The 18,568-nt window shown below is 49.2% G+C and overlaps 1 protein-coding gene across 3 annotated transcripts in view; it reads left to right on the top strand.

Moving 5' to 3' along the window:
• LOC131482096 (retinol dehydrogenase 16-like) overlaps positions 1–18,568 on the top strand; it is an 80,575-nt gene that overhangs the window by 57,345 nt on the left and 4,662 nt on the right. The window contains exons 2-6 of one of the 3 annotated variants that reach the window (XM_058673738.1): positions 603–1,106; positions 3,328–3,586; positions 4,161–4,324; positions 4,858–5,107; positions 5,211–5,568. In XM_058673738.1, coding sequence (XP_058529721.1) covers positions 794–1,106; positions 3,328–3,586; positions 4,161–4,324; positions 4,858–5,075 — 954 coding nt within the window. In that variant the 5' untranslated portion in view covers positions 603–793 and the 3' untranslated portion in view covers positions 5,076–5,107; positions 5,211–5,568. Of the gene's footprint in view, positions 1–602; positions 1,107–3,327; positions 3,587–4,160; positions 4,325–4,857; positions 5,109–5,210; positions 5,569–18,568 lie in introns of those variants that run through there. The other 2 variants (XM_058673740.1, XM_058673739.1) reach the window with 2 other exon arrangements.

Genomic DNA, 18,568 nt, shown 5'->3' with positions numbered 1-18,568 from the left:
CTTGAAGCACGCTCCCTGACCTTCCCGGGAGCCCAAATGGACGGCTAGGGGTGCAGGGTACGAGGTTGGGTCGCTGTGCAGCCATTGGGTGGGGTCTCTTGAAGGAAGTGACCTTCATCATTAGCACCTGCCCACACTCAATGAACTCTGCTCCTGCAGGGTCAACAACCTACAGCACACCCTCCGCTGCCCCGCGCCTGGGGCATGCAGTTTCCCCTGCATCAGACTGTTACCCCAAGGAGCCCCACTCTGTGTGTGTGTGACTTGGCAGGTCAGCTTGCACAGAGGGCAGGGCAGTGGCAGCAGTGCCCAGGGGTGGGGAAGGGACATGCCTACCCTGTGCAGGCTTCCCTCCTCCATCTCTGGGACCCTGGGGAGTTCCTTCTGTGCACTTGTGAGGGTGGCCATGTGTGCACAAGGAGGCAGAGAGGATTCAGTGGGGAAGGGAATGTAGCTGAGCTAGACATGGGTTCTGAAGGAAACACGCATGTGCACACACAAAGCACACGGAAAATGAAATGAAAAGGTATGTTTATTCTGACACAATGAAAACCAGTTAAGCCCAGGCACAAGAGTTTTATAACTTGCAAAAGAGCAGGGAGGTAGAGTCAAGAAGGCAAATAATAACAACAAACAAAATTCTAGAAAGACTGGTTAGGTGCTAATCAGAGCCCATGCAATTGAACCAGGGCTGGCGAGCCAACCAGCTCATCTGTTTCCTCACTGCTCTGCTGTTACAGCAGTTGTCACACTCTCGCGTCACCCCAGCCTGCCTGTGTGTCCCCTGAAAGCCATGTGGGGCTGCCTGGTGGCCCTCGTGGGCCTGTTCTTCCTGGTGCGCTGGTACCGTGAGAGGCAGGTGGTGAGCCAGTTGCAGGACAAGTATGTCTTCATCACGGGCTGTGACTCGGGCTTTGGGAACCTGCTGGCCAGGCAGCTGGACATGAGGGGCCTGAGGGTGCTGGCCGCGTGTCTGACAGAGAAGGGGGCTGAAGAGCTGAGGCGGCAGACATCGGACAGAGTGGAGACGGTGATCCTGGATGTCACACAGACAGAGAGCATCACTGTGGCTGCCCAGTGGGTGAAGGAGCGCGTGGGGGACAGAGGTACCACCTGACACCTGCTCATGCCTGCCTCTTCCCTCTGTGTGCCAGGGTCTCTTCCTGTCTGCTCCTCTGCCAAATGCCCAAGGGTTTTCAGGACTTGAGATCATATTGGCAATTTCTTCCCTCTCCCATCCTGCCAGCCTGAGCCCCTTCTCTTTCCCGTGCCCCTCTCCTACCCCATGGAGCCCCTGTCCTGATGAGAGTTTGCTCCCCTGAGTCCTCCTAGCTCCATGGCCTTCTTTCTAAGCACAAGTTCTGCATTGCTCCACTCAGAGGTCCTGGCCTGCAGTGGGCAAGGGGAGCAGACCTGGGCTATGGGTTTGCAGTGTTGGCTGTGGGATTGTGCTGGAACCAGACTCAACTTCTTAGCCCTGAACTTGTTCTATAGCAGTTGTCAACAGCCTACGCTGAGAGGTAATATCACAGTAAAGGGCCAATTTAGTAAACCCAGGTTAGTGATTGGTCACCTTTTCTGCATTTCCTTGGTCTACACTGTTTTGCCGTACTGTAAAAAGAAGGAAAGAATGTTCCTTACACATTTATAAGTGCAGAGCATACCGACTGTGGAGAATACTGAAAACATAAAAGCAAAGCAAAGTTTTCCTTCATCTACTCCTCTGAGATAATTGCTGTAATATGTGACATCTAAGGGATTCTATTTTCTAGTTTGATTCATATCCTTTTATCTTAAGATAAGCAATTCTGGGCCCGGCGCGATAGTGTAGTGGTTAAAGACCTTGCCTTGCACACGCTGGGATCCCATATGGTTGCCGGTTCTACTCTCGGCGGCCCTGCTTCCCATCCAGCTCCCTGCTTATGGCCTGGGAAAACAGTCGAGGATGGCCCAAAGCCTTGGGACCCTGCACCCGCGTGGGAGACCTGGAAGAGCTCCTGGCTTCAGATCGGCACAGTACCTGCCGTTGCAGTCACTTGGGGAGTGAACCATCAGACGGAAGATCTTCCTCTCTGTCTCTCCTCCTCTCTGTATATCTGCCTTTCCAATAAAAATAAATTTTTCCAAAAAGATAAGCAATTCTACAATAGAAGAGAAATTTCCTCAAGATGCTGTCCATAGTGCATTAGAACATCCTTAGGTCCAGCCTCACTTATGTAAAGCTGTCTGAGTTTGCGAGTGTTTCTCACATGTAATTGTCCTAAGTGACGTCTTGGTTCTCTCTAAAGCCTGCCCATTGGGTGCTTTGCACTTTTTAGATAAATAAATAAATAAAGCTTAAAAAAAAACTACTTGAAAAGCTGAGTGACAGTGAGACAGGGAGAGATAAAAGGAGCAAGAGATGGTCCATTCGATGGGTCCCTCCCCCAGTGGCTTCCTCGGATGGGGCTCTGCCAGACCAATGCCACAAGCAAGAACACCACCTAGGGCTCCCACATGGGTGGCAGGGCTCCCACTTGGGTGACAAGGCCCCAAGTATTCTGGCAGTCTTCTGTGATCTCCTTGGTGCCTTGGCAAGAAGCTAAATCAGAAGCGAGGCGGCTGGGCCTTGAACCACACTCTGATACTAGTTGCTGGTGTCGAAGCAAAGGCATAGGGAGCTTGCTTGGTGCCAGACCCTGCCGAGGGGCTTCCCAGCACTTCCTGGGGGAATGCTTTTCAGTCCAGCGTGTTTCAAGGTGAGCCCACAGGCATCCAACACATGACTTTTCCCCATCTTGCAACTTCATGTTTCTCTATCTCAACAAACCTTCCGCATCTTGCCATGTCTTATATCTGCTTTGATTCCCATCTTGCTTCTTCCTGTGGCCTGGCTTTTCCCATGATATATGGAAAGCATTTGATACCAGCTATCCAGGAAAACCAAACGTGGAGGGGAAGCATACAGTGACTGCTAGGGCGACACTGTGTATGATGCCAGATGTCAGTTCCATGTCTCCAGTTGGTGGGGGCTGCAGGATTCTCTGACATCACTTGCTGCTGTCATGTAACATGGGACAGCTGCCCATTGTCCACTGTGCACCCAGCTGCACCAGGAAGAGTAGAAGGAGGAAGAAGGCTGGTTGTTGCCTGCCAGCAGCTTCCAGGACAGGCAGCCCCAAGTTGAGCAAATTCCGTGTGGTCATCTGTCCTACCCCACTCCCCCAGGCGACACCTGTCACAGCATTGCCCATTTAATGGGCATGAATTGGAACCCCAGCAAGTTGGGCATTGTACAGACTCAACCTAGACCTGCTCGCTCTCTATCCCCCTCTCTACTGTTGCCAGGGCTCTGGGGACTAGTGAACAATGCCGGCATCTCTGTGCCCTCGGCCCCCAACGAGTGGCTAGTCAAAGAGGACTTTGTGAACATGCTCAACGTGAACCTGCTGGGGATGATCGAGGTGACTCTGAACCTGCTGCCCTTGGTGAGGAAGGCCCGGGGCCGTGTGGTCAATGTCTCCAGTGTTATGGGCCGCCTGTCCCTGTTTGGTGGAGCCTACTGCATCTCCAAGTACGGCGTGGAGGCCTTCTCAGACTCGCTCAGGTACTTGAGTGCTCTTGTCGGGGAAGAACCCAGGTCTGTCAGGAAGGAAGCTAGGCACAGGTGGGCTTAGGGCAAGTCTGTGGGCCCTGGGCAGGTGCTGTACTTCCTGCTGCTTGTAGTGATATTCCACAGATGGGACTAAGTCATGATAATCTCTTAGTGTAGTCCACATCTAGTTGCCTGTTGGCTGCAGTGGCAGATGATTTGGAGTGTGGGAGCCAAGACTCAAGACAGAGGAAGACCCCAGAGAATAGTCCAGCAATGGACCTGCCACGAGATGGCCAGGGAGCTTACTGTAGTGGCCAAGGGGAAGGAAGGAATGGACAGAGGGGAGGATGAAGCCTGGTGGTCTATGGGGATGTGAGGAGAATGGGAAGCGGCAGCCTTACTCTAAGTGAGGCTTAGGGCTAGTACTTTCCAACATTGCTGGGCAATGTCATCATAATGTGAACTTGGGGTTGCTGAATGTCACACTGATTTGACTCACCCCAAACCCATGTTGCAGCTGTGTTTTATCTTGTATATATTTTGCCTTCCAAGACCATGGAAGTCCTTCCTCTACCATCTCTCATAGGAGGGAACTGTCCTACTTTGGGGTGAAGGTTGCCATCATCGAACCCGGCTACTTCAAGACCAGCATGAGCAGTAGTGAGGTATTCACGCGGAGCTTTGGAGAACTATGGGACCGGGCCAGCTCAGAGGTCAAAGACTTGTATGGCAAGAAGTTTCTGGAAACCTGTGAGTACGTTGTGGATACCGGAAAGAGAATGACTTCCTAAACTGGAAGCTTGGTCACCATGAGTCCCTGTTAGCAGGACTAGGATTTGCCTGTCTGGGCCCTGGCTTCCCCAGAACAGGGGATGCGTAAAGCCCCATTTCCCCTGTGCTGTGTGGTCAGCCCATCACCAAAGCAAATATGCAGGCTAATGAGAATGTAGAACCACTGTTGCATCTGAAATCTGATGATTCCAAGGGCCCGTGTGAAGCCTGCAAGGAAAGGCATACCTGGACGTGGCCAGCTAGCATTAGACTGCTGCTCCTCACAGGCTTAGAGGGCATGTTCAATTAGTGCCATCCTGGGATTCCCCAGTAACAGTGGCAGATGTGGTCTCCCCTGTTAAGACAGTGTCACTTCCAGGGATTGGAGATCAGGGATGGCTCGTGGGGATGAGTGGCATGAAATCTTAAGAAAAAGTCCCTCCCTAAATTGACCCCAAAGCAGGAGCCATGGAGGTGGGAGGACACCTGAGTTTCTTCCTGTTTTCCTACAGGTATAAAATCAACTAAAACCATGGAACAAAAGTGCACAGAAGACCTATCCTTGGTGACAGACTGCATGGAGCACGCATTGACCTCATGCCACCCTCGCACCCGCTACTCCCCCGGCTGGGACGCCAAACTCTTATACCTGCCTTTGAGCTACATGCCCACCTGTTTGGTGGACACTTTGATCTACTGGCATTCCGCAAGGCCAGCGCAAGCCTTGTGAAACCATAACCAGGATACAGAGCTGGATATTGTGTAAGTGAGGGAGTCTCTCAGGGGAAAAAAGTGGGCAGGGATGCTGTCCTGCCACCAGGACTTGCCTCATCCTCATCTTTACCCTCTTCTCTGGGGCTGTTAGGAAGAAAGACTTGATAACTTGGCTGTAGAACAGAAAGTTCCGTTGACCTGGGCAACCGTTCAAGTCTCACAGTCAACAGCAAGGAACCCATACATTCAGAAGGCTTCAGTAGACTCCACCCACATCCGTTCTGCATCCTATCCACCTGATCAGGGTGTACCTTGGCCCTGACCAGTCTGTACCTTCCAACAGGATAGAAATTGCATATCAGGCTGGGTCTAGGACCCAGACACCAATTTCTTATTTATCAGAACCATGCTTGCTTGTTTGTAAAAATTGTAAGATTCACATATGCCAACGATTTTAGCCTTGACCTGGGGAGACATGGGCTTGTGGGTCTGTGGGTACAAGTGTCAGGTGCCCTGCAGAGGGGAGGGGATGAGAGGGGAGCTCGAGGAAGATGAGAATCAGGAAGTCAGGCTTTCCCTGTCCCCTGTCAGGCTTCCTGCCATGGAAGGAGGGAGCATTGCTTTCCAGTCTTCAATAGTAACCCAGGGTTCCAGGGCTAGAGACAAGGACAAAGAAGGCTGCATGGCAGATCCAGGGTCTCTGCAGCTGCATCCATGCCCTCCCTCAGGGCCAAGGTCACCTCCCCACTCACACCCGTGTGGCAGCATGTCCCTTCTGGACCCCGTGTGTCCTGGTCCTCGAGGCTGGACCTTCCTAGACGCACCCAGCACCCGCTGAGACCTGGGTCTGTGTGCTGCTGGTTTTCCGGTGTTTGCAGGCATAGACTCCAAAGACAATGTGGCTGCACATTGCTGGACTCCACAGGGAGGCATCTCCATCATCTCAGGCTCTTCCCCAGGGATTTAAGTCCAGGGCATGGAGCTTCTTAGGCCACTTCTGTTGCTGACCAAGTCTGCATTGGCCACAGGAGGGACTTGGCCCCAAATAATGTTGGGCTGAGGACACAAATGACAGAGTAAGGGCCTGCGGAGTGCCCTGAGTGCCCTGCAGTGCACTGAGTGTCCTTTCACACTTCCCTGCCCAGCAGCCCACAGCAGGCACCCATTCAGTGTGAGATTCCCAGCCCCATAGGGGAAGGAGTGGCACCCATGAACCTTGCCTTTCCTTCACAAGTCCTTCACCATGTGGGGCCAGGGAACTGGGATGATACAACCCTCCTGTCTTCCTGCTTCCATAAGGGGCTCCACATGGGGGAGAAGGTGTATACTATGACTGCATCTTTATCCCAAAACTTGCCACTCAAGGGTGCAGTTTGGCCATCATGGAGTCACAGTGGCCATAAAAGAGGGCTCAGAGTTTAGCCAGCTCAACCCCAGACCATCAGCCCCACCCTTTCCTCTCCTTTCTCTCCTCCAAGGGACCCAGGTCACTGCGGGGCTGGGAGATGCCTTCAGGGTCCTAGGGGTATCACAGCAGGTGCCTTTCTTCACTTCCTGATTAAGGGGCAAGGGTCATGCAGTGCCTAACTCTAACCTCTGTCCTCCAATCCCTGGATCAACATGCTGGCTGAGACATGGATCTCTTCCTCTCTGGTCCACGCACCCTTGCTAGAGGCTGCTAGGCTTGGCACAGGGAAGGAGTCTACTTGCCACCCCTTCCAGCTCTGTTTGTCATCTCTGTTTGTCATCTCTGTCCCCATTACCCCTGTTGTAACCCAATCAGAATGGAGAAGGTGGCATGGGTAAGCCAGCCATGCCAATTTCTTCCCTCTCCTATCCTGCCAGCCTGAGCCCCTTCTCTTTCCCGTGCCCCTCTCCTACCCCATGGAGCCCCTGTCCTGATGAGAGTTTGCTCCCCTGAGTCCTCCTAGCTCCATGGCCTTCTTTCTAAGCACAAGTTCTGCATTGCTCCACTCAGAGGTCCTGGCCTGCAGACAGGGAGACTTCCCAGTGGGCAAGGGCAGCAGACCCTGGGCTATGGGTTTGCAGTGTTGGGTATGGGGTTGTGCTGGAAACAGGCTCTACTTCTTAGCCCTTGAACTTTTTCTATAGCAGCTGTCAACAGCCTCCACTGAGACAAGTAAACTCACCCCATCTTCAGATGAGGACACAAGGTAAAGGATAAAGTTAGGGAAGTCGGGCTAGTAATGGTTACATTTCCTGTCTTGCCTTTTCCTACACTGTTTTGTCTGTGTTACTGTGAGAAAGGAAAAGAAGGTTCCTTATTCAACCTAGAGACCAGTGCAGTGGCCCAAAAGACTTATCTTTCACCTGCAAGCAACAGCATCCTATATGAGGGCTGGTTTGTGTTCCAGTTGTGTCACACCAGTGCTCAGCTTATGGCCTGGGAAAGCATCAGAGGATAACTCAAGTCGTTAGGCTCCTGTATTCACATAGGAAACTTGGAAGAAGCTCCTGGTTCCTGGCTTCAGTTTGGCTCAGCTCTCAGCCATTTGGGAATGAAATGGCAGACAGAAGACCTTTCTCCTCTCTGTAAATCTGCTTTTTCAATAAAAATAAATAAATCTTTCAAAAATTTAGCCTTACCTTACTCTCCTGAGACACATATTATTAACATGGATGTCTATGAAAGTATACTTCTTTATTTTATTTCTAATATTGTCTACACAGTTGGGAGGGATATGTGCCCATGTGGGTCTCTGATCAGGGTAGGGAGAGTAGAGGCTGAGAGGAAGGTGGGTGGGACAAATGCTTCATCTTCTTTTCCTCCTTTGTCTGTAGTAGGGGAAGGGGAGGGAACCATTCCCGGCTGCCAAACCACATCAGCACCTCAGGGATAGGAAACAGTCACCAAATGACATCCGAGACCCCAGTATGGGGAAGAGTGTTCCAAATATGCCACCTGAGTGGTCTTGATGGTTCTGAGGCATCGTTGACTTTTCTGCACCAGGATTGAGGAAATTTTCCAAAGTCTGTTGGTTGACCAAGTGCACCTTAGTGCATCCACTTGTAGTAAAGCTTAGCCAAGAGAATTGTCCAACCTGTTCTGCTTTCCATCCTCTGACATTCAATGTCCTCTGCTGACCTAGATGCATTGGCTCACGTCATGTCTCTTGTGTGCATCTGGGCCTGCCGTCCACTGCACAGGCATCAGCAACTGAGGAGGTACAGTCCTGGTACATGCTCTTTAAGGTCAGACCACATACCTTGGGATTTTTCCTGTGTCAGGGTTTGAGTCCAGCCATCTAATTGAGGACTTCCTGGAGTGATATCATACTTAACCCTTGTACATGCCAGCTAATGGAGGGTCATGTTCGATCTTTCACCTGCACCAATCAACACGCATACTGGTGGATGCAGCTGCCTGGGCATTTCTGCCTCCAGCCCCATCTGTTATGCAAACTGATGGGTTCTGGAGCCTAGCCCAGCCCAGCCTGCCACAGGCCTGGTCTACACACACACCAGCTGGTGCCATGACCTAGTCAGAGTGACTCCCAATAACCCTCACCAGGCCCACCTTCAGCCCAGGCTTTTATGCATGCCAGCTTTTATGCATGCCACAGCCTAGCCTGGTCCATTCTGCATTCCATCCAACTCTCACGCACACCCATGGGTGCTTCAGCCTAGTTCAATCTGACCCACCCCCAGACGTGGCCCACACTTATGCCGACAGGTGCTGCTGCTTTAACTAGCCTACCCGCTCCCAGCCTGGCACTCATGCTCACCAGTGGGAGCTGCAACCCAGCATGGGAGTGCCCACAGTTCCCCTACCAGAACCACTCCTAGCCCCAGATCCTGCACCTGCCAAGGGATACTGCAGTCCAGCCTGACATGACTCTTACTCAGTTCTGGCACTTGCCAAGGTCAGCTCAGCTGACCCACACCTGTTCTGGCTCTCTCTCATACCAGCATGCATGACGGCCAGGCCTACTCTGGTTTGCCCCAAGACTGGCCCACCTGCAATCATAGCTCTCTTGCTCACTAGTTGAAACAGAAGTCCAGCAAGGGTGTTCCCAAGGTTCCCCTACCAGGCCCTCTCCAAGTCCCAGGTCTTTTGCATGCCAGTGGATGCTGCAACCTGGTCTGAGATGGCCCACCTCTAGGCCTGGCATTCACCAGAAGGTGCTGCAGCCTGACTCAGTCTTAATGTGAACTGGGAGGTGTTGCAGTCCAACCCAGTCTGCCTAAGCTCTGACCTGGCTCTCCTGCCTGCCAATATGTACTGTAACCTGGCCCAACCTGGCCTGCCCCAGGGACCTGACCCACACAAATGCTAACAAGTGCTGCAGCCCTGCCTCATTAGCCAGCCCATAGCACTGGCTGTTGTGCTCCCCAAAAGGAGATGTAGCCTAGCAGAGGAGTTCCCCGAATTTCTATACCAGGCCCACTCCCAGCCCTGGATCTCATGCATGCTGGTGGATACTGTGGCCCTGCTTGGCATGGTCTGCCCTCAGTCCTGGCCTTTGCAAGTGCAGGCAGGTGCTCCCAGCCTAGACTCCCACGACTGTCAGGTGAGTTCCAAGGTCTAGCCTGGTTCAGCCTGCCACCTCCCATAGCTCTCCACACAAACCAGAGGGTGCTGTAGTCCCACAGAAGTGAACCCACAATTCCTCTACAGAACCTGCCCCCAGATTTGGTTCTCTCACATTCTGGAGGGTGCTGCAGCCTACCCTGACGTCGCTCACCCCGTCAGGTACTCCAGCCTAATCCAGCAAGAGATGTCTCCCCAGTATCAGTGCTAGCCTTTGCACCCAGCAGGCAGCAGGAGAATCTGTTTGGCCAGCCTAGATCTCCCATGTGGACTGGTGTCTTGATCTGATCTAGACATGCCCTTTGGTTTCTCCCCTCTAAACCATTCTTTCTCCGCTTCCTCACCTACTTGCGAGTGCGGCGGCACAGTCTGTGGAAGAACCCAGAAGTCATTCTTCCCCTGTTAAACATGACCTATAGTAGATGCCTAGAAACCCCTCCCTGCCCTGGGAACTGGGTAGCATATCCCAACCCAGTGTTCTGTGCCTTCCCCACATAATTTTTTAAAAGAGAAAACCAAACAAACAAACAAAAAAATTAGGCAACTATGCTGGCACGCTGGTGTCCCTAACACAGACTTGGCATTGACCAGGCTCAGAATGCCTGCCAGTTATTGGCTGCTTTTCTCCCAGCAGTGTAACCCTTGCCTAGATACAATACGACCTAGGCAGTTGCCTATAGCTGGGGCTCGTATTTGGTATTTGGTGCATAATTTTTAATCGTATTTGTTTCACTTAAAATGAGATACTGTGAAATGAGAAAGAAATTTTCTCAAGATGGCATCTGCAGTCAATTAGAACATTCCCTGCTTAGATTCAGCCTTACGTATGCAGAGGTGTGTGATGTTGAACTGTGAGAATTTCTCACGTGTAATTGTCCTAAACAACATCTTGGTCAACATTTTGGTTCACCTGCTTCTCCATGCCCATGTGTATGACTGTTGTCTTGGGAATAAGATCTCTCTGGGGAAGATGGAGTGACTCCATCCCAAAGCCTGACCATTTGAGTGCTTATACTGCTTCTTTTTTGGAAAGATTTAATTTTTATTTATTTGAAAGACAGAGTGCCAGTAAGAGAGGGAGAAAAAAAGAATGCAAAAAATATGTACAATGGTTTGATTCCCAGATGATCGGAAAGGTTCAGTCTGGATCAGGCCAAGTCCAGGGCTCAAGCACTTGGGCCATCTTCTGCTGCTTCCTTGTGCACATTAGCAGGGAGCTGGATCAGAAGCAGAACAGCTGGGACTTGAACCAGCACTCTGATAAGGCATGCTGGTGTCTTTCACTCAGATGACTTGACTCACTCTGATCAAGCTTGTCCTGTCTGTCTCCCATGAGCTTCCAGGACCTGCACTCCCAAACGCAAATATGTGATTGTTCATCCAGGGATATGTTCTCAATCTAATGCACATGACCTTGAACTACTGTGTCTGCACCACCTATAGCAGCTAGGGCTGCTTTCTCCCTCCCCCTGTCCCCAGGACTCTAGGGCCTAGTAAACAACACTGGCATTGCCTTGCCCGTGCCCCCACCAGAGGCTGAACAAGCAAAGCTGTAGGATACATTCAATATGAACCTGCTCAGGCCATGCTGCTGACTCTGAACCTGCTGACCTGAGCAGCTCCGAGACCCAGGAGGTCCACAGAGCAAAATATTTGTCATCCTGTGAGTAAGCCATGGACAATGAGCACAGAGGAGACCCTTGTTGCTTTGCTTAAGCACTTATTTGTTTGGCAACAGAATGACAAACAGGGAGAGACAGAAAGAGAAATAGGTCTTCCGCCTGTTCATTTACTCTCCCAAATGGCCACAATGGCCAAGAATGGTCCAAGCTATTAAAAGGAGATGTTATGTCTTTTCATAAACACAGATTTTAAAATTCAAAATCAAGAATATAGGCAAGGGGTGGTGTGGTGGCTCAAGAGGCTAATCCTCTGCCTTGCATGAGTGGCATCCCATATTTGTTTGGGTTCTAGTCTTTTCTGCTCCATTTCTGATCCAGCTCCCTGCTTGAGGCCTAGGAAAGCAGTGGAAGATGGGCCCCTGCACCCAAATGGAAGCCCCAGAAGCTCCTGACTTCGGATCAGCCCAGCTGCTGCCTTTGCAGCCATTTGGAGAGTGAGCCAGCAGATGGAAGATCTCTATGTCCCTCCTTCTCTCTGTAAATCTGCCTTCCAAATACATACATACATACATACATATTTTAAGAAAAAAATATTTCCAGGTAGTTTCTAATATCAATGTATGTGTTTCAAAAACCTCATTGCTTTAATGATCACACTGAGGTCAGTGTGGTGGCATAGCACACTAATCTTCCACCTGCAAGAGCTGAATCCCATATGGAAACCAGTTTTTGTACCAGCTGCTCCACTTTTGATTCAACTCCCTACTTATAGCTTGAAAAACAGTGGAAGATGGCCCAAGTTCTTGGGATCCTGCACCTAAATGGGAGATGTTGAAGAAGCTCCTAGTTCCTGGCTTCAGATCGGCTCAGCTCAGTTTGGGGAGTGAACCAGCTGATGAAGGATCTCTCTCTCTCTCTCTGACTTGCTTATTCTCTCTCTGTAACACTGCCTTTCAAATAAAAATGAAATAAATGTTTAAAAATTAGAATATCAGAAGTCCAGTGGGACCATCTTCTGCTGCTCTCACGGGAGCATTAGCAGGTAAGTTCCATCAGAAGTGCAGCATCATTGGCTTGGATCTGGTGCTATTATGAGATGCCAGCATCATGGGTTGCAGCTTAACCCACTGTGTCACAATGACAGCCCCAAATAATAGTCAGTTTTATGACACACAGATTTTTCCATCAAACATTTCTGACTGGCTCATTTACTCAAACTTCTGGTGATTTTCAAGCAGTCTGGAATTATTTGCCATACATGAACATAACAAACATGAAAAACATTCTTGTTAAGAAACTCTCACAGTTCCCCTTATAGAATTTAAGATAGTAAAAGCACTCAAGTCCACGCTTATAATTTTCTTTTACTTAATTTTTATTTAGCAATTACACCTAGATGACTTCAGACACTGAGACATAAATGAATATCACACCTTTACCTGAATTATTCTTAAAGTCAAAGTTACATTTCCTGGGGAAACGTCATGGTGCAGCAGGTAAGTACTGGCATCCTAGAGAACAAAACATTTGGACTCAACCAGGGATATTTTTCTGAAGTTCCAGAGACCACAGCTAAGACTGGAGGTAGAGGGGAGGGGTTGGATTTGATTTTTCAGTTCATTATGTGAGCAGAACTCAAGCTTAGTTCTACAACTCAATAATGGACTTGTAAGTTATGAAAAATGTCATTCCATGCCCTGTCTGAGTCTCACCATGTGACAGTTGCAAGGGTCCACCTGAAAAACTCAAAATTGTCGGGGGGGGGGGCAGTTCATACCAGCTGGTCCATACAGAGTAATAATAACCTAATCTGAGGGTTTTAGGTAAACTCAATGTGCAGGCAGTCTCTCCAACATTTTCAACATTCATTTCCTGAAAACTTGATTTTCCTGTTCTCTCTCTGGTTCTTCTTTTACCAAGAAGGCTGGCATTCTTAAATAGGTCAAGGGCTGACAGTCAAAGGCAGTCCCAGCCTTACAGAATGTCCTTCCTATTCTGGGTACCCTGGTCTCTGGAAGGAAAGATGCAGAGACCAGTGCGTTTTCAAGTCTCCCTGCTTGAATGTTCCTTAAGGCCTGAACTGTGGTGGCAGCACTTTCTGGGGCCCATGGAGAGGAGGGGGAGGCCGGCAGGTAGGAACGTGGGCGCTTAGCTATGTCTGCCCATCCCTTACCTATGTCCCTGAGATGCCTTGACCCCCACAGAAGAAATGTCAGCCAGCTCAATTTCTTATGCACAAGGAGGAGTATTTGTAAAAGGGGTCCCTTCAATCAGTGTCAGAGAAAAGGGAAGAAGACAGGAGTCCCCAACAGGGGCTCAAGAGGAGAGTAATGTTAGGGGAGCAATTCCTCCAAGGAAAAGAAGAGAAAAGCTTGAAGATACCCCAGAACCTGGCTCTTTGCAGGAGAAACAGGGGACAATTTCCTGTAGCAGTGGGTGCTCCACCTGCTGACGTACAAACACAGCAGTACAGGGGCATTTGGCTTGGGTCCTTGTTTTTATCCTATGCCAGGAGAGCTGAATTAGTCTCTTTAAAAAGGGTAGCAAGGAGGGATGATAAGACATCATGAAAACAACTTGAGAGCAAAAGCCAAACATCTGGAACAGCCCCAAGTCATGAGCACAGTGGGGCATTGAGGCGAGGGGACATTGTGGACATTCAAGATGAAGGAATAGGGGGAGTAAACCTACTCCAGGCAGGACAGAAGAGACAAGGAGGACCAAGAGGATCCAGGTGAGGGCAAGTGGGCCTGGGTGTCCTGCAGGCCACTCCTCCTGCAAGAGTACAGCCCAGAGAGCCCAGGTGACAGAGGCACAGAGCACGGAGAGGCCAGAGTAGTTTTTGGCAACAGTGGCTGCCAAAACCACTAGGTGCATCCTACATACCAAGTCCTGACCTGTCTCGTAAGGCAAAGGACATTGGAACGTGAAGAGACTTTGGTCCCTCCCTGCTCTACATCAGACAAGGTCTAGTGGGAGGACCACGCTGTAACAGACTTGCCTGTGAGCACAATGTTTCCAGCCTCCAGCTGGTCCCCAGACCACCATGTGGCATGGAAGAATACCAGCCTTTTTAATCTGCTGGTTTTCTCAAGGACTGAGGGTCAAATGAATCCCAGTATGTATCCATACGAAAGAAAAAGACCAAAACCAAAAGCGCCAGTTAGGTATTCTTCTATGAGACAGAGATAAAGCAGGAATAGAGAGAGACAGACAGAAGAGCAGAGAGAACAGGAGAAAGAGAAAAGAGGCTTCTTTATAGCCCTAAGCTGGGTGTGGGGAATTTGAATCAGAAAGAGCATATTTCAGCTCCTTAATGAGCTTATAAGGTAAAACTAGAGTTCCCCCCTCCGGCAACCAGGAACTGACTGTCTGCACAAACTGTAAAAATTTCACAAGCTGCTTCTTATTAACTTTAATTCCTTTCTTCTGCAAAGTATGTTTAATAATATCAGTATACGGGCCCGGCAGCGTGGCCTAGCAGCTAAAGTCCTCGCCTTGAACGCGCTGGGATCCCATATGGACGCCGGTTCTAATCCCAGCAGCTCCACTTCCCATCCAGCTCCCTGCTTGTGGCCTGGGAATGCAGTTGAGGACGGCCCAATGTATTGGGATCCTGCACCCATGTGGGAAGAGGTTCCTGGTTCCCGGCTTCGGATTGGCGCAGCACCGGCCTGTTGCGGCTCACTTGGGGAGTGAATCATCGGATGGAAGATCTTCCTCTCTGTCTCTCCTCCTCTCTCTATATCTGACTTTGTAATAAAATAATTAAATCTTTAAAAAATATGTTATTATTTTACTTCAAAGAAAACTTTTTCAGCAAACCATTACTCATTCAAACTTGCAGTCACCCAGCTGAAACCAGGAACTCCATGGCTGGCAGCACATGAGGTTACATAGTGACAGGTGGTTTACTTATAATTCAAAATCAATTTTACTAAATCTAAACTAATATTACTTAGAATACCAAGAATACAGAGTTAAAAAGAAAGCTCATAAATGAAAGGAATTTATAAAGGCATGTATCAGATTATTTATTAAATCATAATCAATCATATACTAGTTAGTATCACCTTCACCTAGTATTGATCCAATTGTTTTTGTTCTTTTATTAAAGGGCAGTGAAAAGGATCAAGGCAACTCAGCCTTTCTTTGAACAGAGGGCCTTTACAGAAACTTCTTTTTTTATCTTTTTAAACTGTTTTCTTTCCCTACATGTAAGAGCCAATATATGGTAAAAAATTTTAAGCCATTTTTCTCTGGGGGTTCACATTTGTCTCCCTTTAGAAGATGTCCCCTATACTTTCTGCTTTCCATAGTGAGAAACCAAAACGCGTCATTTCATGTGTTGTAACAGTTCAAGACTGCACAGTAAACAAACTCTTTGTACCTCCATGCTTGCCATCTATTCCAAGGTATTATCAAGCCATTTTTTTTTTAATGAAGAACATCATACATCTTAGAATAAGTTCCAGGTCAAAAGTGGGCACACAATAAGACATTTGGAACAAAATAGGCTTAATTGTGCTATTGTATGCTTTTAGCTGTATCTCTTTGTCTTAAGTTGCTAAAGACCTTTTACCATAACAGATTGATAAAATCAGTTTCCGGCATTAAACCAGTTACAGAAATCATTTCACATTTTCAGAAAAACAACACTCTCAGGATAATTCCATGAAATATCAGAGAGGTGACTGAGTGTCCATTCAATGGGGTGAGGCAGCAATGAGGTAAGTAAAGACATTCCACCTGGCCTTGCCACGCAGCCAGAAACTCCTGGTAGCCTTGCTAACCAAGGAACTGCGCTCGTCACACCTCCGTGCCATCCACCCCAACTGCATGGCCCCTGCAAGCGCCCTTAAGCCTCCTGTTTGCCCAACAGTGGTAAAGGGGATTCAATAAGAAGAAAACTTCCCACAATGAGCCACCGCCATGTGTTTAGTTTTGAAAAGAGCTGATGGAAATGAGTCCAGAAATAGGAGAAACTGAAGTGAGCACTGCTCAATATAGCCACAATGAGTGGGTGGATCCGAGTAAAAAAGAAAAAGAAGTGACATATCAAGTAAAGACAGATTGCAGGGCTGGCATAACATGGGCCCTGGTTCGAGTCCCAGTTGCTTCACTTATAATCCAGCTGACTGCTAATTTTCCTCTGAGGGCAGCAGAAGATGGCCTGCCCCAGCATGGGAGACCTGGATGAAGCTCCTGGCTCTGTGCCTGCTACTGTGGCCATTTGGGAATTTAATCAGCAGGTGGAAGAAAGATTAAGCTTTCCTCTCTCTGTAACTCAGCCTTTCAAATAAATACATAAATCAAGCCCTTACTTAACCATGTGTGAGCTGTATGTGGGTATGGACAAGCCGTGGCCTGGTTGAAACATCCAACAGTAAGAACCAGATTGGGTTGAAGGCCAGTCAGGAAAAACCACTGTTCCTGCTAGGACAGGAGATGAACTGAGTAGGACTGGTTCATGGACTCATTGGTATGTGTGAAATCTGGCACTAGGAGAGGTTCTGATGAAGAAGCCTGAGCAACTTCTCTGACAGGACACAGTCCCTGCAGGTAAGTGCAAGAAGCACAATAGCAAACAGCCCAAAACAGGCTATGGAAATTATCCCACTGGCATACACTTGGCATTGGTTGGGGGCAGACCAGACTGAACCCGTTAACATCACCTGCTGGCGAATCTGAGCACCAGAACAGAGTGTGGGTCGGGCCAGGTTTGGTTGTGACAAATACCAGTACACATTAAGGAATGCCAAGGTGAGATGAGCCGTACCAGATGTGGTTGCAGCGCCCAAACAGCACATGTGAAAACCGGGGGGAGGAGGCAAAGCTGACAGGGGAATGGGGGCTCCCCTGCCGGACAACTACTTCCATTGGAAAGCATGAGTCGGGATGGGGCAGATCAGACTAGGCAGGGCTATAACACCTGTGGGCCTCATGTGAGCTAGATAAGGGAAGGGCTAGATAAGGGCTAGATAAGGTGGGCTGACTGTCCCAACTGGTGCAAGCAAAAATTAGAGTGGGTGAGGGTTGGTTGGGCTTAGCCGCAGCATTAGCTGACAGAGGCTGGCACTGGGAGCTAATTCTGTCAAGTCAAATGCCAGAACCACCTGGAGAGTGCATAATCTGGGAGTGGGAGTGGCCTAGTAGGGAGATAGTGGGCACCTCCCTCGGGGTTACCACTCTCACTGGACAGCACAAAAAACCAGGACAGGGGCAGGCATGGCTAGACAGAAAGGCACCTGCCAGTAAATGGGCTGAATAGTAGGTTGGTTGAACTAGGCTTTGATGCCCATTGACATGTACGAGAGCTAAATGGGATGTGGGACAGACTGGACAAGCCTGTGGTACATACTGGCAAGCAAGGGAACCAGGGTAGGGGGCAGGCCTGATAAGGGTTATGGGGAGTCGTCCCAACTAGGTTGCAGCTCCCACTGGTTTGCGTGAGGACCAAGTATGAAGTGAGTAGGATTGAGCGGGACTACAACACCTGTTGGTTCACGAGAAAGACAGGGCTGGAAACAGAACTGACCCAGCAATAGCAACAACCAGCATGTGCGTAAGCTGATCGGCGCAAGGGACGGTGTTGGACCCTGTACTAGCAAACTCATGCAAGAATCAGATCTGGGAACATCTCAGATGAAGTTTCTTTGGAGGTCCCTTCAACTGAACTGCTGATCTCAGAACCCCAACCATGAAGAGACTATGTCAGCTAGTGGACTCTGAATAGGTTTCATTGCGATCGGAATGGCGAGATTGGCAGCAATTCAGAACTGCTGAACTATCAAAACTGCTTGAGCAGGACCCTCAGAGCGTGCCTCACATTGGGAAACTGGGATGGGTGGGAGGCTGGGTGGGGCTTTTCCCTTTGTTTCTCCCCTGACCCCAGATACAGGGAAAAAATGATAATATTAGTGTGGAAACAATGGTATTACCCACTTTCACCCTGTAGCCCTTGACCCTTTGTACCCTAATCAACTAAGTAAGATTATTAAAACATAATTTAAAAAAAAGAAAATTTAAAAAAAAACAAATAAATACATAAATCTTAAGGAGACTGGAAGGAACTGGCTGTCTTAACCTGCATGGTAGACACCTAAAACCTGTTTGGGTAGCAACAAGATACCTCAGGGAACCCAAGAGAATGGAGAAATAATTCAGGGTAGCAGAACCTTACAGAGGCTGACAGGAAGCCCACAGGCCAGAGAGAGACATGAGGCCATGGCACAGAGGCCAGGCAGTCACCAGGAGAACAACAGGAACAGGGAAGTTGCCATTTCCTGCCTGTCATGCAGATGGGTAGTTGAGGTCCAGGACAAAGAGTGACCT

This window comes from Ochotona princeps, chromosome 15, assembly GCF_030435755.1.
Source record: "Ochotona princeps isolate mOchPri1 chromosome 15, mOchPri1.hap1, whole genome shotgun sequence".
Classification (NCBI taxonomy): Eukaryota; Metazoa; Chordata; class Mammalia; order Lagomorpha; family Ochotonidae; genus Ochotona; species Ochotona princeps.
This window is presented reverse-complemented; position numbering and strand designations above follow the sequence as displayed.